The 21,621-nt window shown below is 38.9% G+C and overlaps 1 protein-coding gene across 1 annotated transcript in view; it reads right to left on the reverse strand.

Annotated features, from left to right (window-relative positions):
* DNER (delta/notch like EGF repeat containing) overlaps nucleotides 1–16,386 on the reverse strand; it is a 117,573-nt gene extending 101,187 nt beyond the window's left edge. Inside the window, exon 1 of the mRNA XM_069024189.1 lies at nucleotides 16,063–16,386. Coding sequence (XP_068880290.1) covers nucleotides 16,063–16,305 — 243 coding nt within the window. The 5' untranslated portion in view covers nucleotides 16,306–16,386. The remainder of the gene's footprint in view (nucleotides 1–16,062) is intronic.
* Nucleotides 16,387–21,621: the final 5,235 nt, after the last annotated feature.

Raw genomic sequence — 21,621 nt, forward strand, 5'->3', positions numbered from 1 at the left:
ATTGTAATTAGTAAAGAGTATTCTATGAAACTTCCTAAGACACAAAATTAGAACTGGCTCATTTTACTCACATAAAGTAAGAGAATTTTGTGTGGACAATTTGATGACTACATTCAGCTTTCAGTTGCTAGCAGATTTTTCAGGGTAGAAAATAAGCAGACTACAGATGGGGAAAACATTGGAGCTGGCTCAGCAGGGTTAATTCTGGCATGATGCTGCATTACCAGTCAGCTGCAGTGCCTCAGCACCACACTCCAGGGACCGGGGTAATTGTGCATGGAGCTGGCAGGGAGTCAGGAGCTTTGTTAGCTCCTGATCAGCATTAACCATTCTAAATAAAGCTCAGCTCTACGCAGACAAATGTAGGTGACTCCACATGATCCTCATCAGTACCCTGGAGCTTTCTTCCATGTGAGTATGCTATTTCCCCAATAATAGATAGTGGAAAGTGACTACTAACAGAAGAAAGATTTTGTCCAAAGCTGTTCCACTCCAGCTTCAGCCCTTCTGTACAGAACTTCCCAAATACATACATGGAAAGGAGGAAGTTAGTAGAAGAAAGCAGACCTTTGCATTTTTACAGGTGCACAAGCAAAAACCTGCAATAAAGTGAAAAACAGAATTTGCATTTGGTGTGCTTATTACTACACAGTGAAAATATTTCATCATAATGAGATGAGCTTTAAACATTACTGAGAATTCCATAAGGTTATAGTCCACACAAGGGAACACTTTCAGGGACACAAAACCACTCTACAGAAATTAAGACAAACTAAACAAACAATTCACTAGAATAACATCCTGTGACAAGGTAAACTGGTAAAAGTGAAAATAAAAGGGGGACCAAATGAAGGCCTAAACACAAAGAGAGACCAAATTAAGACTTTGGCACAACTAAGCATAGCATCAAAATCCACCAGATTGCTGGATGATTTACTAAAAAAGTTCTAGAATAAATCTGATATGGACAATAAGGAAAGTAAATTAGTATCAGCAGGTAAAAAACCTACCATATCTATCAGCTCTGAAGAAGACCTATATAAGCTCCAAGAGGTCACCATATTGTTAAATTGTACAAGAAAGTTTGCAGTATTTGGAATGAAAAATACAGAGTCCATTTTGTGGTCTGAAGGTCTCTGTATTTTTCTTATAAAATCAAGAGATTTCCAAAGTGAAATGTGAGCATATATTTTTCTAACACTATAGAGATACAGAAACTTTTGATGTTGATGAAAATTGCGAGAAATTTTCCAGCAGCAGATTATAAATCAAGCCTTGCAATACCAAGTTTTCAAACCTTTAGATCATAAAACAATGTTAACAGATCAGGCAGGAGACAAGGAAGAATAATCAGGGTGAGGACAGGATTTTTTTCTTACATCTATTAATTATTTGTAGCCAGAACTATTTTATCGGAATTGACCAATAATGTGGTCTTGCAGATATTGATCACTATTGAAGTCTATTGATCCAACCCACAATAAGCTGAGTGCAATGGAAACAGTCTGTAATTAGGAATTTAAATATGCCTGCAAAACAGATTCTTATTTCTTTCTTTCTTCATTCATCTCGAATCATATAAAATCTTTTATCTTCACATAGAATCCAACAGAGAACTCACCCTATAGCGATACACAATGAAAACATTAAAAAAACATCTAAAAAAGGCATAAACCCAAGGGCACCTAGAACAAACTGTGCTTTCCACATCTATACAGCACAGCAGATGACTGAGGTTTTCAGAGCAAGGCCTCTGAGCTGCACTGCTCAATTCAAGCCATTTAAGAGTACCTGAAAAAATGAGCTTCTTAAGACTGTCAGAAGCACCACAATCCACTGTGAAAAAATTAAACCACACTTGCCACACCATTAGGTGTATTTGCATACATACATTAATGATGGGAGTCCAATTCAACTGTTCAGCTCAAATGCATCATTGCAGATAATTATTTCAAATGTTGCTAGAAAGAAGTTATTGTTACACAGCTTCAACAATAGATTATTCTAAATCTATTCCAAAACCCATACAAAAATGGAATCTCAGATTTTACTTATACTATCAATCTGCACTGAGTTTTTACAAGTGTAGAAAAATAAGAAAGCTGTTATATGGTCTAGTTAGTTGAAACAAAACAAGAAGATTAATTGCAATGCTAATAAGAGTTCTTTTGCCATCTGATTTTCCACAAAGCATTTTTCATTTTATAGTAAAATATTGAAAACAAATTTGTTCAGAATGATGCCTCTGTGCTTCATAGGATTTTCAAGTACAATTCCCATTCTCAGCTAATCTAGTGATAGGAGCCATTTACTTGCTCCAGGAGCACCTTTCCAGAATAAACAGAAACAGTAAAACAATTATGGAACTTTAATTACAACTGGAAAACCTCACTGAAGGACTTAGTCCCTCAGAAACTCAATATTATCAATAAAACCAAAAATTATCGGCAGTGAAGAACTACAAAGGCTGACACCCAACATATTCTAGAAGAATCCTCTCATTCAGCCTGGAATAAGAAGAGATGCAATCCACTCACACTTCCAAGTTGATGTAGATGACTATGCAATATGACCTCAGCAAAAAGGCATGTGATCTCCACATTAGTTATTGGCTGAAGCGGAAATGAGATCTAAAAAAGCTAACGACCTAAATACATTCTGAAAAACAGTATTACTTAACAGTCATAAGTGAAAGTCATAACTGAAAGTCCTAAGTGAAAGCCAGGGTTAAGAAGATAGTCAAAACCAGGGAAATCTGCTAAATTTGTCAAGCACTGAGCAAGTTTTACTAAATTCTTCAGAACTACAAATGTAGACAATATTTCTAGTTCTAAGTCACTGCTGAGGTTACTGCTGCTGAGCAAAAATATTTTACCTATGATAAGACCATAATTTGTATAATAGGAGTAAATGCAAACTAACTGGATCACTCTAGTTAGTTCTCTAGCATTCACTATGGAAATGAAAATCAGATTTGCTACCAAAAAAAAAAAAAAAGGAGAATAAATATGATTATTATATTTGGAAACTCATCAGCAGTGAAAACTATTTTTTTTCTAAATTATCTGCTTCTTGTATATCCCAATTCATACCTTGACGCCAAAAATTAGTTCTTAATATTTCTGTTTGTGTGAAATCCTATGGCAGATATCTAACCATGTCTGGTTTTGTATTATAGAATAATGCTGGTCTAAGAGGAAGCAAAATTCAAAAATCCATACAGATGGCTAAAAATCATTTGGGTTGCTGTATCCACATGAACAATGGTATGTAACATTGTAATAGGACCAGAGAAAGTCATAATCCTTTCATACCTGTGAGAGTGCTAAGGACACCTGGAACACTATGCAGCATCATTAATGCATTTATTCAGACCTGGAATACAGGCAGGTGCCAAAGGAAAGGCCAACAGTCAAATTCTCTGATACATTATGTGAATTCACCTAGCTGAGACACAGAACATTCAAACCAACTACCCTTTTACTTATACCTAAAGAACTGTCAGTACTGAAATGAAAATCCCACAATGCCATTGAAATGCAAGTCAAGCAAGAAAAGAAGCTATCAGACTTTTTCAGCATCTAAATCCTCTTTGTCTAAGAAGAAAATAAAAACTATTTTTGGAAGCTAACTTTATTTATGCAACTCACAGTTAAAAGACAGCAACAGAAGCTACAGAAATTACATTCCTGCAACTGCAGTGAACAGATGCCTAAGCATCAAACAAACCGGGAATCGAACAGATGTTATTCTGATAAAGGTAGAGGAAAACCAGGAAAACATACATAGAAAATATTTCAAATAGATTGCCTTCTAATGGCCGTTTGAATTATATATTCACTCCTCTAGCTAGCATCCTCAAAAGTATTCCAAACCCTGTGAAGGTCAAAGGCAAGGACAGCTTTGTGGTTCAGGAGCAGCACTGCTGTGGATGTCGGACCAGGGCCCCAGCCCAGCTCTCCCTTTCCAAACGAGCTGATGCAGCAATGCAAACTTCCCCTGCTCAGAGCATATTTTGCACATGAAACCAAAGCTTCTGTAACAGTCCAGAGCACAGACACAACTGCTTTGTGATTAAGCCTGAATGTATTGATTTCCTCATTCTATTATGAATATCTATAGCCAATATTTCAGCTTATCTATTATACAAGCTTAAAAGTGATAAGGTTTAACTTTCGTCCTTTTTTTCCCCAGTGCTGCCTGTATTTCATGTCTTAGCCAAAGAAATGCAAACACACAACATCGTATTCCGTACTCATCTTCATCCCACTTACTTCATAGGGTTTAAAGGGACTATGAATGATTTATTATTCTACTCATCCATAATTGCAGTAAAATGACTGCAAATTAGTTTCTGCACTGAAACATCCCTGCATCAACTTTGCTTCCCTCTGGGTTTGACATTATTGTCTTTAGAAAGAAAGCAAATTCTTCTAAAATGAGGGATACAAGTTTTATCAGCTTAGCCTGATCAGCAATCAACCCAACATCTTTACAATTCCCTTGAAAAACTGAAAACCTCATCTCTGTTATTTTAAAAAGACAGAGAAAAATAAACTGTGCAGATCAACAACTGGTACTCAACAATTTTACAGTTATCTCCAAAATTAGATTAGGTAATGGCAAGGTTAACATCTAAATCAATATACCATTAAATACTCAGGAACTTTTCTCTCTAGACACCACAAGTGGTAGAAACTTCTAGCTGAACATAGGGGTTATCAGAAAATGACAGTTCATTGATTAAAATGAATTTTGGGCTGGCACCTCTGATCAGAGGAGGCCAAATCACAGATGTGTTTCTGACAGACACTTTCCCTCCCAACTGCAGCACTAATGGCTCTGCTCCAAGATCAGGGAATGCTGCCCCTTGAAGCCCTCAGCTGCAGCCCCACTCTCAAAGTCAGAGAAGAGAATTTCAAAGCCATAAGACTGCCAGGGTAACTTGAAATTCTCAAGATTTCACAGAACTTCAGCTTCACAGAACTGCCCTGCTTACTGCCAAGAAGACTGGAAGAGCCTCTGCCAGCCAGGAGCTCTCAGAGTTCAATAGCCGCTGGCAGCAAAGGCCCCACCTCCAAGTGGGATGAACTTCCACACCATAGGCAAAGAGCTTAGAAAATCTCAGAATACCGCTGGATGTAAATGTATCTTGGAAAAGAAAAATGTCCTCAGAACTAGAAATCTGAAGTTGGAAAATGCTGCAGTACTGATTACAAAGTGAAAAGCACATACATCATGCAAAAATAACTAAGATGCTGCACTTGTGTTTGCTGTATGTCACATACTAAGGTTTGTTAGCACAGCTGTCATTCCAGAGTATCCTTCAATTGATTAGTATCTGATTTACATTATGTTGCATGTAAACATAAAATATGGTTAAATCACTAATATGTTACACTAACAGAAAAGCCTCCACGTTCCTAAACCAAACAGAGAAGTTTGGGGCCATACCCCGGCTTGCTACACGCTACTGCCAGCAGGACTTGATAATCAGAGAGCAAACTGTAACAGATAGATCTATCATGCTGTGCTTAAGCAGGCTTTTGTGAAAAGGCAGAACCACTGTATCTATTGATCCATCCTTTCTCACTCACCTGCAGAAAAAGCTGAAATTATATGTTTGCAGGGGAAGATGTTTAACTGGGGAGAAAGGTGTTTTGGAATCAAGTGGCACAGCTGACCTTGTTCCTGCATTCTTTCACCTTAGAGAATTTCTTTGGGACATTCCAAGAAACCAAAGCTCAAATCATTACTGAAATAACTACTTCTAAACTTCCATTTATTATTTTCATAGACGTAGAAATGATTATGAATTTACATCAGCTTTAAGTGGTATCATAGTCAAGTCCCAAGCAGCCCTGTAAAGATGTTCCACATTTTTAGAATCCCCTGTACAAGCCAGGTCCCCACACACCCTCTAAAAGATTATCAAGAATTTCTATAACATCAACTCAGTACCTTTCCATTATTTTTAAAAGGCAATAGTTAGACAAATTTTAACATTCGAGTCTATTACAATTATGTAAATTAAGTCAATTTGTCCTTCCTTCAATTAAACATGTTAATTTCCCAGAGGACTCAACACAATTTTCTTCAGTTGTCACATATGCCATCATCACACCGTACACTGTAGCCTTAAAAAGAATTAATCAAGTATCTGATCTCACAGACCCTGCCTATGTCAGTAAACCCCATGAAACCCAACTCCCTGAAATTCAAAGACATTCTCAAATGAGAAAGTTTCTCAGATCCCCATATACAGGAACAAAATCTTGGTGTTCCATAGTTGCAATAAGTGCCAGAAAACTCTCTTGCCACCAGACAGCAGAATTAGAAATCTGAACACAAAAGGCATTTAGCTCATAAACTATTATTAGACCTTTACGCAGCCTTTTTCTTCTGTTTAATGTTCAGTATGCCTGAAAAACGGCTAAATTTGCCTGAAAATTAGATTACCATATAAGTAGAAATATACAGTCAATCAGAATTTATTAATAGACTGCTAGGTGTGTATGAAACCTGAAAAATGTGTTTTGGTTAGCCACTACAGAAATTCTTTAACTAACTTGATTTTGATAAAGGTACTTAACAATTTGCTTAATTTCTTCAGCAGAAGAAACCATGCATCACCTTTAAAGCAAAGATATAATTGAAATTTGCATGAATTTTTACAGGCTTGCTGAATTCAAAGCACAAATCATCAAGGCTGAATAAGAAACCTAAGAATTGTCATGTGGTTCTTGGAGATAGTTACTGTCCTTATGGACAAACACAACTAATATATATTTCAAAGGCAGATCACAGCAATGTACCAAGTCTGGAAAATTACAAAAAATTGTCCATTTATTTTCCTTAGCCATGTGATTTGATTAATAGCTGATGCCTAGAAGAATTTAACTGTCTCCTTGATGTTGGTTTTTTAAAGGATTGTCCTTGTCTCAAGATTACCTTCAGACTCTTCCTGTTTGTCTCTGTATGAAAGTGAACAAGTAGTCCATCCCAGATTATTCAAATCTTTCCATATTTACTAATCTTTCTCGGGCTGATACCTATTTCTGCCTTCTCTATCTTGTAAATAAAGTTACCTCAACTTGATTTCAGGGAACCAAGTACTATTTGTTCATAGAAGGGAACAACATTCTAGAACAGCTTCTGCTCTCTTGTGACATTATCTGCACATCTTTAAATTGCATGTTGAACACTCAGGCTCAGTGAAGATTATACTACATACACTCACCAAAACATATGGGTCTTCATCCCAAAGAATCAGAGTTTATTCAGAATATGCATGGTTGACTGAAGTTATTCCTTCTCTTGTACACTTGTCAACAACAAGCTTCAGCTTTATTAGATCCAGCACAAAGGACCAGATAAGGGCTACCTAGGCTCAAAGAAGGCTTGTTGGAAAGAAAAGGAACCATATCTTGTTACTTTTTTTACAGCTATTGTTCTTACAGCTACCCCAAAGTCTTCTCAAACTGACAATACAGTTGCTGTTGCAACTAATACATGAGGTACAACAAAGTTCTCAAAATCATTAACATTCAGTGACCTTATCTCAGTAAAACAGCCCTACTTTCACAGTCAATTTGAATTCAGTTCTTACCTTATTCAAGAGCACCTTGTTCACAAACACCATTGCTACAGAAGTCTTTGAAATACTGGTCATTGATATATTGCCCTGTTTCCAGTGGGAAAGAACATTATGAAACTAAATTAATCTGTAAACTGCTAGACTGAATATTTGTCAGACATAAAAATAGTCCAAGTGGTTAATTTTTTTTCTTTAACAAGAAGGTTTTTTTCATTACAATTTAAATATATCCTGATAGGATCACTAATGTGTAATTCAGAATCTGGCATTTCAATACTATGCTTTCTTACAAAGTGCTTCTCACTCAGCATTCTTAGAGCCCTCACATGTATTCACAAATTAACCTTTTGAACACCCATGATTAAGTGAATTTACAGGGAAGAAATATAAGTAAAAAGGTTCTATGAGTTTTTGCCCAGTGTGACTCAGCAAGGCAGTGAGAATTGCAAGCACCAAATCCTGATATTCCCATTCCTACTCACTATGTATCACTTCCAGACCTTTCTATAAAATTTACAGCTACATTTTCAGGTTTACACCAGACTATAATACTAAAAATACATTGTAATTGTCACAGCCTGTATTGTAAAGCAAATCAAGGTGAACTTGAAAAATAATATAGGGCAGTGATATGTATTGCTGAACTCAAACAGGCTCCATATGCAACACACAAATGAGCTTTTGAGTGCATGAGTGCTTCTTTGTAAGAGATTAGACACAGCCAATGGAAAAAAGAGAGTTCTCTTATCAAGAAAACATTACTTTTTCAATGTTTATTTTGATGAGCCTTTCCCTTCTTACAAAATTTTTGGAAAATTACAACTAAATCACATTTTTAGATCTTCTTCCTAATAATACAATTACAGTTTATGTTTTGTGAATTCATATTGACAAATGACAAGCTTCACTCCAGAGGACATTTATTTTGGAGTTTACTTTATTCCACTAACATAGAAATTGGGAAAACTATACAGAAACAAAAACTTGAATAAGACTACCTTTTTTCCTTAATAATCAATTCAAGACTTTTAATAAACAATGCTCTACAGTGTCAAATGCACGTACTAAACTGCTTTTACTTTCAGATTTTGACTTAAATGCCACTAAGACATTTTAATGCAGTTATCCCTACTTTTGCCCAAAAAAGCACTTTTGAAATGATACAGGTGCACTGGTAATTTGGATCCTTTCATTTGGGGATCACCATACCAGTAGGCACGTGGCTGAGCTCAGCTTACAACATCAACCAAGAGTATATTAAAAAAATTATTAATATTATTGACGCTTTCCCTCTTATGCAGTTGTCAAGAGAACAGGTAACCTCTCAGCATACATAAAAATGGGATTTAGCATTGTACAAAAACTTTATATTTAGATTAACCAACAAACAACAGGAATATCATTAACTGAATTTATTCAGTTCAGAAACAACATTGCAAAAAGAAAAATATTCACTATACACACACAGAGGGAAGAGTGGAATAACTCATTTATAAATGGGAAAAAATACAACAGGGGAATGCAATTAAATTGAAAGACAGAAAATGAAAGCTAGCAAAGTTATTTTTTCCATGCAATTAAACAGCGGGATTAATTGGAACACAAATGTAACACAAAATATCACGGGGGTTTGATATTTAACAAGAACAGAGTGAACTGTGAGAGCGCCAAAAGCACCTGCAAAACCAAAAACCAACTTGTGTTCATGGTCAAGCGGACACTGTTTTCAGCAGACCCATATCTGCCTATTAAAACAGAATTTTAATTCATCATCTTCTAAGATTTCTAGACTCAGGATCCCATGATCAAGTGAGATCCTGCTAAATGTCACTTACAAAATTACTGATCTCAAACAAGTGCTTCTCAGAAGGGCAACATGTACAAGATTCTGAGAGCCCCCAAAAGGAGGGCAGCAATCCTACCTCCAGTAACACTGAATCAAGTCATACAACTCCACTTGCATTGGGAACCTGCTCCACTAAAGATCATTTCCAGAGCTACATAATATACACGTGACAACATCAAGTTAGATTATTTCAAAGGAAAGTAAAACAGTGATGGTTTTTAAGCAGTATCATTGCAAAGTGATTCTCTTAGATCAAAGAGCATAAACTGAAATAAAATACATCATATGAAAAGCTGAAGCGTCTTAGCATAGCACATCTACTATTACTCAGTTACTTTACACCTGATCCAGCTTTTTGCAATCATTAATCACAAAAAATTACTGAAAACCCACACAGGAAACTTTCATTTATATATCAGAATTTTTCAGTACCAAATAGTTTGCACTATGTAATGACCTGACTAGCCTTTAAAAAGAACAACTTTTAACAAATTTAAAGAGAGCATTTTGAGATACTGGAAAAGATGATACAAAGATTCCCAAAGGTCAGTGTGTAAATGCTACCCAAACAACAATAACCTCTTATATAACTGAGACAGTTTGGGTTATTACATTATTCCAGTTTTATTCTACAGATATTTACGACAAATTTTTCTAGATCCCATGGAAAAATCACAGCACAGTTCTTTATTCACTGCTTAGAAAACTGCTGAATAGTCTCTTCCTCACGTATTTTCACATGATATGCTTCCAGGCAAGATGCTAATTTGAAAAGCTTAAATTTTTGACTAGAAATACATTTCTACTACACTAAGAGGAAACAGATGTTATAACAGCTAAAATAAATTGGGTGGAGAAACTAGTTTTCACATTAATTTATTCTCTGCTATTTGAAACCACACATTGCCACAATGCAGAACTTCATCAGCTCCACTGCAACCCTGGAGATCAGAGTTCATAAGGTACCTGAACAACACTGCACTTGCAGACCACAAGAACTCACAGAAAACAAATTACACCAATAATTTCCATGTGACACACAATTGTAAATTGAAAAAAAACCTCAATAATGACTGAAATGTGAATATAGTCATTTGTGACTAAAGGAGATGCAAACTCAGTGTCCCGAAATTCATACAAAATATTTTTCAGATATCTAACAGTAATATTGCCATCTTGGGAGTCCTACTTGCACAGCACAAAGTTTGTCAGCATCCAGGTATAGTCTAAGACTTGACAGAAAACAGACATATATAACAACAGGGAAATAATTCAAATGCCCAGCAAAGGGAAGGCAGGAACAGGACAAGAGTAAAAGGCAAATGCAAAATCCAATGGGGGAAAAAAAATACAGGGGTGTGTATATACAGAATGGTTTAGACTGGAAGGAACCTGAGGGAGTTCTCCGCTCCTACCCCTGCTCAGGCCAAGGTGCTTGGGGTTTTGGCCACTCAAGCCCAGAATCTCCAAGGATGAAGGTCCTACAACTGTTCTAAATGCCTATTCCAGGTTTGACCACCATCATTGCAAGGAATTTTTTTCCTTAGTTTTAACTGGGACTTCGCCTACTATAACGTGTGTGTCCCCTCTCCTTTCACTGATCACATCTGGGAAAAATTCTTCTCCATGTTCTCTATGATCACCCATTAGGTGGCTGAGAATGGCACTTGGATCCCCCTTAGTCACCTCCAAAGAAAACAAACTGAACCCTCACAGCCTCTTCTTACACATAGGATATTCATCAGTGCAAATATTTAAATTCTGCATCTTGAAAGTACTGCAAGAGTGAGCAGAGCTAGTCAGCAGGAAACCACATGGTATCTCAAAACTCAGGCTAAACTACATCTAAATAAAAGAAAATTCAAGGGCATCTGCTAACTCTACATTTTACTGTTATTAAAGGCAAAAGAGCAAACAGAATGGTCACATCACAAAACATCTGAATCACAATAGTCACATAATCTAAGTATATACCCCTCATTAATGAGTACAGAATGGGAAAAATAGCATTTTAAATGTACTAGCGAATTCATTATGAATTTAAGGATAGACCTTTCAGAAGGGATGTCAGCACTTAATAGAAAACAGAATCACGTGAGGAATTAATCAGGATACTGACACCAAGGTGATTTAGCAGTTAGATTAAAGGATGTCCTTCTACACAGCATTGTCCAGTGCAACCTGAAATAACCTGGCCAATGAAATTCATACTGCTCACGCTGAAGTATTAGACCAGTGAGTCAAGAAACAGCAATCCTTCTTCCTGCAGCTGTTTGCTAACTCTGGATTTCTGCATTCAGCATTAACCACCACATTACTAGAAGTCTATTGAGACCAAAAATAAATTCAAAGAAAAAAGAAGCGAAAACCCAACACAAGATGAAAATACAAAAGCAGGGGTTAAAGGACAAAACCCCCCTGAAATCACTGCAGTAAAGTCTACAAATGTTCAAATACTATGATCAAAGACAAGAATAAATTCAGCTGGCATTTAAAGGTACAGGGAGGGAATGAAGACCGATCAGGCAAAAATTCAGGAGGACAAATAAAAAATAACTTTGAAAATTATGAACATAATTCTAAGAACAAAAATTTAAATATAATCTACTGTCCAGTTTTTATAATATCAGTTCCTTCCTTAACTTTTTTAAACTCAGGCTACATCCTTCTAGAATTCCATTTTTAATAAGATGTCCACAATTACATCTAAAAAATATTTTCTGTTCTAGGTGTGGAAATACAATAATTAGAGTAAAAAAACAAATCCTCCCCAAGACCAAAGAGATCTCTTTGCTACTAAAAGAATAACTGGAACACTAACTCAAAAATGCATTGCACCAGTGGCTACCACATCACGCTCAGAAGTGGAACATTCAGTCATCACTAATCAGACTGGATAGAAGAGAACTGCTGCAAAGTCAGAGTGCTGCTTCAGTATGCTTGGACACTTTGTTTTCTAGTTTCGATTACTGACACAACCTGTAAAATAACTAAAAACATACTAAAAAGCAGCAAAGTAAAAGAACAAGAGAAAATTATCAACCAAAAGAGAGGGAAAAAAATTAAAAAAAAAAACAAGACAAGCAACTAAAACAAAGCATGTATGACAGTATTTTAAAATACATTAATAATTTAGTATTTCTTCATGTGATAGCCTTTTAATGAAATTAGCACTAGCATGGGATCAAATAAACATCATGCAATTCAATGCAATTAGCTAAGTTCCAATTCTGTATCTTTAAGCAAATTACCAAGTTGATCATGAAGTTTTTTCATTTCCCAGCTAGTTATTTTGTACCTTATGTCTCTAAAATTATTTCATGAGGCACTAACATGAATTAATTTTTGCATACAACTTTCCTGGTAAAGAAAAGCTATTTTATTGGATTCTACACATCATTAAAAATAACAGAGTAGTCATTACTTTAGTCATTAGAAATGAAAATTGCTTTTAAAAGTAAAACAAATAAAAAATGTAGGGATTATGAAGTTAATGGAACTTTACTATCTCGTCATTTCACTTTATTTCATCAAATTCTCTCAGTGTAAACCTGAGAAATGGCCAATTTCAAATTCCCACAGAAAAAAGACAGTTGAATTCACTATAATTTTGTACAATTAAATAAATTTGTAAAGTTTGTATACAATCTCTGTCAAGAGAAGAGGGAAAAAATTCACAACTATGAAAAAAAATGGAGGTAAATTAGAGCAATGTCCCACAATGGGGGACCAGACAATCCATAACAAAACAAGCCTGAACTTTGCAAAGCAAAGTATATTCAAACTATAAAAAATGTGAGATATCTACAAATGCATAATTCATAGAATGGATGTACTAGAAGGACCTGTAATTTCTATGGTTAAATAAATAATGAGATACTAAAGCAATTATAACATGAAATCATGGAATTGGTTTGCCTAAGTAAAATATGCCACTTGGTGATAGGAAAGCTCTGGACTTTTAGAAGTAACCCATGTGTATGTGATGTCAGCTTTATTCTTTTCCCATGCCAGCACCAGCATCCACAGATGCCATCAACACCAGTTACAGTAAAATCTTCAGGGGTAAAATTGATGTGTGATCTCCAGGTTTGACTCTCAGCAATCTTTCTACATTATCAACTTCACCATGCCCAGCTGACTCACAGGCACATTGACAACATTATGTCTTCATTCTAAAATCTCAACACATCTGAGCAGAATCATTAAAATGTTGTCTTCACTACAAGAAGTGACATGAAAGTAATTCTTTTTAGGGAAGTGGGAGTTCCCAAAGAACTCCAGCTCAACCATAAATTCCAAAAATCCAAATTTACTTTCCATGATCTGAGTATTTAAAGACAATAATTCCTATTCTTTCTTCCTCTCCTGGCATTTCCCTCTATAATCCAACTGTTCAGTAACAACTTCAGCATTAAGACAAAAACCCATATTTAGATATACTCCAGTGATAGCTATTGGCTAAATCAGGCTTTCTCATAACCTGTAGAGGTACATGAAAAAAATCCCTACAGTTATTTTTAAATCATTACAGTTATTTATTGTCACTGAATTAGAAAACATAATCTTTCTTTGTAGAAGTTTAAGTCATTAGGCATCTGTTAAGCTCTGAGGTATCTGAATGACAGAGCAACACAGGAAGGAATGCATTTGTACAATTATTCCCTATTTTCATAAAATAAGCAAAACCTCAAAAATGGGTGTACTGTGTTTATATTACACCTTTAAGAAACCCTGCCTGGTCTCCAGTTAAAGTTACATTTCAAAACCATATAAACTTTTCAGAACTACCTTGTGTCCACACTTTAACTGCTGACATGATAGCTGGAAGTGGCACTCATTTCATTATCAGTATTCCTTGCAAGGGTCATTACTCAGTATTTTATAAAAAAGAAACAAAACATGTAACACCATAAGCCTCCTGTTACTAGGTAATAAAATGCATAACAGCTATGAAAACATTGCCTACATCTTTTATTACAAAAACAATTAAACCCAGATCCCCAAGCACAACACTTCACAGAAGGTGTGATGGCAGCAAGTGTTACATTTTACTAGGTCTTCAAAAGGGTCATTAATCTTTCAGTCATGGATCTCAGACACTTAAGTCTAACAGCAACGTGCAGAAGCAAACACACAGCGCTCTCTTTCTCTCTTTGTAGAGATAGAAACATAGTAAACTCCTAAGACAAGATCTAAAATTAGACAAAGAGAAATCTATTTAATCCACTTTCATCTCTCTGATTTTACAGAATCTCATTAGTGTAAATATTTTCACTTTCATTGTTACATTGAACCAGCTGAGGCATTTGACGGCAAGCAGAGAATTCTGTGCATAGCGCTCCTACTTTACAATGATTCTTACACTCGACTACATATTAAGTCTTCAGTAAACGTATTATCCCTTTCATCTATTCAGCAGTATAGTTCAGATACTACATGACAAAGGAAAGAGAAAGTAAAGCCTAAAAAACAGACTGAAATTACTTGAAGTCATTTGCTTCTATGTCAAAAGCACTTACAAGCAAGAGCACTGACAAAGCAATGGTCGTCAATCCACAGAGCCTTTTGTACACCACAGTCACAGAAAGTACCCAGGCATATACACATGCAGGAAACAAACCTCTGTGTACCTGCACCTGCTTTTCCTTATCTGGAGATAGAGAAAATTGAGTGCTTGTGAATTTCTTAACATGATAACAAAGATTGCCATCCTTAGTACTAGAGACAAAAAAAACCCTCTTACTATTTCACGTTACTATTACTATTTCACGTTACAATAATTCAATTCAATGATGTTATCACATTAGGTCCCAATATGACCAAGCACGTTAGAGAGATACTGCTTACTGGCTCTCTGTATTTTAGATCATTATCCCTACTCCAAGCGCTCCGATCTTTCAGAATTCAAAAGGCACCCGAAACGTGAGAGCGAGCACTCCTAGCCTATGAAAATGACCACTGGAGACACGATTTGAGGATTAGCATTCAATGCAATAGAACATCCGCTTCCAAGGACCATCCTTTTCGCCTTCCAGTAAGTCAGTGCTAAATAACCTGCGAGGTCTGGGCGGCGGGGGGGGGCTGAAGTACTGACATTAACCTGGGAGGCACCGACTGAGCTCAGCCCCATCCTCCTTCACCCCGACCGAGCCCCTAGCCCGCCGCCGCTCCGTCTGATGCCTGGAGTAGCGGCTCCCGGCTCGGGAGCCAGCCCGCGGCGCGGGTCGCAGCCCGCAGGGCCAGCAGCCCCTCGGGAAGCCCGGGAAGCGCCGGGGCCACCGCAGTCCCTGGTGCCCGCGGCGGCCGGGAAGGGAGCCGGCGGCGGCCCCGAGCGGAGGCAGCGGGGGGAGCGGCCGCACCGGGCGGGGAGGACGCGACACAGCCCGCCAGGGACCGGGACCGGCCGGGGCGGCAGGGCCGGCGCAGGGCAGCGGGAAGGGCGGGATGCGGAGCGGGGCAGAGCGGGCAGAGCCGCCCGCGGACGGGGCAGGGGCGCGGCGGGAGCAGGGGGTGGGGGGGACATTCGCTCTGTCCCCGCAGAGCGCGGGGACACCCAAGGGCAGGGAGAGGCACAAGGACGCGCGGCGGGCGGGCGGCGCTGAGGCGCGTCCATTACCTGGCAGGAGTCGCCGGTGACCCCCGGGGGGCAGGTGCAGCTGTAGCCAGCCGGGGGCTGGGGCAGGATCAGCTGGAGGCGGCGGGGCGGCGGCAGCGGCGAGCAGGTGCCGTTGTTGCGGCAGGGCTGGCTGAGGCAGGGGTCCCGGCCGGGGGGCGCGGCGCTGGCCGGCGCAGGAAGGCAGGCGCGGCGCTGGGCCAGGGCGAGCAGCAGCAGCAGCAGGAGCGGGACGGCTCGGGGCATGGCGGCGGGGCGTGCGGGTGCAGGCGCCGCTCCGTTGCTGGCGCCGGCAGGGAGGGAAGGAAGGAGGGATGGAGAGATGGAGGCAGCGGCCACCCTGCTGCTCCCGGCCCGCGTTCCCCGGGCAACGGGCGGGCGGGGCCGGGCAGGGGCGGAGCCGCCGCCCCGTGGCCGCCAGGGGGCGCCGCCCGCCCGCAGCGCGCGGGCCCAGGGGGACGGGCTGAGGGGCGGGGTGGGCGCGGGCCGGGCCGGGACAGCGGGGTCGGGGCTGCGGCTGCCCCTGCCCCTGCCCCTGCCCCTGCCTCTGCCTCTGCCCCTGCCCCTGCCCCGTCAGACTGAGCCCGGGCGGAGCGGACCGTGCTGCATACCAGCCCCACCTTCCCGGGCGGGGCGGCAGCGGCCGGGCTGCGCCGAGCTGCCGGTGCACGGGGCCCGGCGCTGCGCCCCCGGCCCGCTGGTTTAAAACGGGAGCAGTGCGTTACTGAACTGCTGGACGGGCATTCCAGGGCTGCCCAGGCAGTGACGATGCAGAGGCGCCCTGCGGGACCGAGCGCTGCCCTGGCTTAGGCAGACACCTAAGGGAAGGGACACCTTCGTAGGATCAACTCACCGTTTGCTGCTTATTTACTGTTGCACAAGCTTAATTCGCTGGTAATTACTTTAAAATTCTATTGAGACCGAAGTAGGGTCAGATGAAAAGCATAAACATTAATCCTATCATTTCTCATACTGCAAAGAACCTGTGTGTTTTCTTCATTGAGGTTATCTACGGCAAATTTTTAAAAATCGATCTATGTTTTTCCAGTCTTCTGGGGATTTTTTCACTACCTCTTCACTAGAACTAAGATACCAGAGCTGTAAGTCAGCTGACAGAGAGCAGGAAGATAACCCATCTTCTTTGGCCTTCTATTCATTTGCTTCTGCCAAAGTGAAGTATTTGAATTTCTTGTTACTAACGACTTCTCACATCCCTCTCGCAGGGTACAGGAGTATTCCTGGCTACAGTTTTCCTAAACTTTCACACTTCACGTATGGCCGACAGCTCTGTCGCGAGCAGAAATAACTTGTGATGCTAATTGAACTGAAAATTCGTCAGGGTCTCTAGCAGCTTGACCACGATATTCCGTCCCCGCATCCTGTCTCTGCTCCTCCATCCCCCCCCAGCCCTGTTCCGCTCCTCGCAGCGCGCTCGGTGCCGCTCCGGCTCCCTCTGCTGCCTCCGCGCCGGCTGCGGCCCGGGCGCTGCAGTGACCGCTTCGCTCGAACCGGCTCCATTTACATTTGACAGGATTTGTTCTTGGTAAGTCCACAGAGGCTGCTACTTGTCTCCCTGTTGTCCTACAAGTGCTCTGAAATAACTTGTCTATATCCCAGGTTGCTCTGGGATTTGCTGTTAAAGCAGCAGAGCTGTAATTCTCTCTGTCCTCCTTCTCAATAAGCTTTGTCCTTTTCCAGTCTCGTAGGACTTCACCCTTCCACACAGGCTGTCGAAGATACTTGTTAATAACAAGCTTTAGCCAGTTCTCTAAAAATTTTATAGAACAAATCATCAATACCAGACAATCTGAAAAAATGTTCTCTCTAACCTGACACATCTTTTTTTCTGCTCAAGCTCTGCTCCTGGCTCATGCTAATTGTGTTGAGCCGCTGACTGCTCTTCCTAATAAAGAGGATGGCTGAACAGTCAGTTATCTAGTGACCCTATTTTCCAGTTGTTCCTGTATCTCCAAAGGTTTCGATAATTCTGGTCTATGTCTGAGGTTTTTTAGGAGTAAGACACTTTAGATAAGCATTGGAAAATATGGTTTCAGGACTGACAGCTACACTAGACAGTGAATTCTGTTGGTGGAGTAGCCTGGTATTTGCAGAAAAGAACAACTTTAAAAATAAGCTAGTCAACTAATGCAGCCAACCAAGCAGGACATACCACAGTGCTCTGAGTCAGATTGTACATACCTCCATCACAATTTTCTTAGCTTTTTACAGAATATATAAGCAATGTTTGCATTATTTTATATGGAAATATTTAACCTTACAACAGAAAATATTATGCTTACCTAATTAGCTAGTGATTTTTTGAAATGCTGTTTCTTTTTATGCATATTAATGTTCCAATATGCATAGTTTCAATAATTTTATAGTCAGTTTTCCATAACAAATTCCTAATCTTATTCAATAAGGATTCAAGATGTCTCCCTCATTTACACTTGTAATTATTGAATTGTATTACCAGTCTAATAGCTTATTAGTGTAACTTAGATAAGGTACATTACAGCTTAACTATTTATTTTGATGGAGAAGTGCTCATCCTCTAGTGGCTTGAAGGAGATTTTGCAGAGATTTTTTTATCTGTTCTGATTAAATATTTAGTAAGGAACAAAAACCTCTCTTATTTGCTAAAAGGACGTGCTTTAAATGTCTCCTATGAGAACAATGATATTTTTTCTAAATATTGATGAATTCCTTTAAAACCACTAAATATTACTTGCATTTTTCTTTACTAGCATAGGAGTTAATTTAGATGAGAAAGTTACTCTGTTGAGCCTTTTCTGAACAGTGTCTGGACTCTGATTCTTTTGTTGCTTGTTTTGGGTCAGGCTGAAGTTGCAGTGATGAACTGACGTTTTCCTCAAGCCTCCCTAAGCTTGTGCATGCTTTACAGCATCTCAGGAGTTTCAGTTCCAAATTACACAAGGACTGGGATCTTAATGTCACTTGGGAAATTTCAGAAGGGCCCCACTCATGCAACTGAAGTCAAATTTCAAAAAAATGTCCATTCTCCTCCCAGTCCCATACTGAATAGCGGCAAAATTAAAGCTACATCCCCTTGAAAATCATTGCTGGAATCACAGAAATTATTACTGTTTAACATTGTGCTTCATACAATTATTTAAAATGTTTGCTGTATGTTTTAACTTTATTTTTCCAAGCACATAGCATTTACTAGAATAGAAACTATTAATATAACTTCGGATGACCCACACTTCAATTTATCAAAATATTGGAGTACACATTTAAACACATAAGTAGCCCACAGAATTCAGTAAGAATACTCACCTTGGAAGGAACATGCTCCGGTGTTTCACATTGGAACTTACTTGGTCTCACCTTCATGGGTTTGTGAGGGCAGTTTCTAACCATAGGAGAAAGGTAGTTTAAGGCTCTGAAGAGAGAATTTTTTAAAATACATTATTTAGTGTTGTAGGTGGGTGAGGGGGAAATACTGCTTTATTTTTGTGTTTACCTGAATAATTCTTATTTTACTTCTCTCTTGGCACAGACTGGGGTACATTGACAATGTGTGGGGATTTGTCTGCTTTTCTACCCAGCTCTTGCATTTATATTTAACTTGCTCCCCTTTATTAAGCTGTTTGAAGCTTGCATGTCTTCTTCTTTTTGTTTGCTAAAATGGTGATAATCGTGTTGATATGTGTGCCACTGTTGGCAGTGACAGTGTTTGTTGTTATTTAATGTCTGATGGGCAGGGGAGCTGCAGTAGAAGGAAGGTGTTGATACAAGTAATACCAGGAGAGAGCTGCCAGCCCAGGTAGAGAAACAGTCTTCATCGTGGGAATCATAAATTCTTGGGAGTCATAAATCATGCTTTAAGACAAAATCCATAGAGCAGAAGTTAAACTCTTCTATCAGGGAGCACAAAGCCACTGTGCTGTGAAAATTCATGATGCCTATTTTATCAGTGGCAGGCAGTTGAGGAGTGGCAGCACTTCCCACATCTTCACCTGTTTGTTTGGTTCACATCAACTTTTATCAGCCTGTGTGGGTTTTATATATTTTTAGAACAATGAGATAAAATATACACAGTATAGATATTTCACTAACAAAATGACTCTCAGATATCTAAGATCTTTCTCTAAAGGTTAACAAAGATTTTCTCGACAGCTATGGCACCTTTCACGAAAAAGCTGTACTCATCATTTGAACATAGACACTTGTCAGCAAAGATGTGCTTTTTATACTCTTACAGTGGTTTTTTATCACCATGTTGTGTAACACCACAAAAAATATTACTGTACTTCATAAAATAAGAAATTTATCATAGGAAAAAACTGATCTGGACCTACCTCTAAGCAAACTACATAGGGTAAAATTCTGCATATTTATATCAGGTTTGAATTAATTTGTTCAAAAAGTCTCTCACAAAACAAATGTTACAACTACCACATGTGCAGCCTAAGGTCTTTAAATCCTATGATGTAGATACAATAAAGTAATTAATATATAGGGTTTGCCATTTACAGTCTTCTGCTCTGTTCTTAAACTGTGACTTAGACTTTCAAATAATGACCTAATGTAACTACAATTTCAGTAGAGATAAAGAACATAATTCATAAGGTATCATTCATACAGACAGTAATTTTTAGTTAAAGCAACAGAGCAAGTGCAAAGCACAGGATCAGAATTAATTAATGTCAGAATTACCTTAAATCTTCATCCTAGAATTTACTGAGATGTTTCAGTAATTCAAGTGTTATGCTTAATATGCCAGCAATCAGAACAAGTATGTGACTGTAAGAACTTCAAGGAAGCAATATATCTGAAGAAGAGGTATTTTTATCTCCAGTAATTGACTTTTTATTTCTATGAATTTCAAGGTGCGTATGGCAGAGAACATGACGTCTACGTTCTGGTTGACTGGAAACCTTACACATTAGAAGCTGTACAGAGGAGAAAGAAAAATAAAATGCCAATAGACACCTGACCCTACCTCCTTGTTCCCTCCTCCAAAAAAAAAAAACCATAAGATAATTTGCCTACAGCTTTTAACACTTAATACTTCTTTTGTTATTCTTCCTGAGCAGTGAACAAAAAGGTTATGCTTTGGTTTGGTTTGTAGACACAAAAGAGCAGTACCTAAGATTCTAAAGGGGAAGCCAGCAGTAAAAAGTACCCCAAATAAAGAACTGCTTTTATTGCTTTAATTTCAGCACAAAATTTCCCAGCAAATACAAAACTGAATTTATATGTTGCATTTTTTTCTTTCATGTAATTATTCTTTCAAACCTTCTTTTTCAGGTATTCATTTCAAATTTTTCAATTTATTATTGTTCTGTAATATGAACCTCACTAGAGCTGAAACTCACAATTAAATGTCACTTTTTTTCTATCTGTTCTTTTACATGTCTTTATAATTAGAAGACCGTAGCTCTGTCCGGGCTTGTCTTTTCAATTTCATTCTTTCCTGTAGCATTTATTTCAAAAAGAGATCATAGAATCACAAAATGGTTTGAATGGGAAGGGACCTTAAAGATCATTGAGTCCCAACTCCTGCCATGGGCAGGGACACCTTTCATTAGCCCA

This window comes from Aphelocoma coerulescens, chromosome 9 (genome assembly GCF_041296385.1).
Source record: "Aphelocoma coerulescens isolate FSJ_1873_10779 chromosome 9, UR_Acoe_1.0, whole genome shotgun sequence".
In the NCBI taxonomy this organism is placed as follows: domain Eukaryota; kingdom Metazoa; phylum Chordata; class Aves; order Passeriformes; family Corvidae; genus Aphelocoma; species Aphelocoma coerulescens.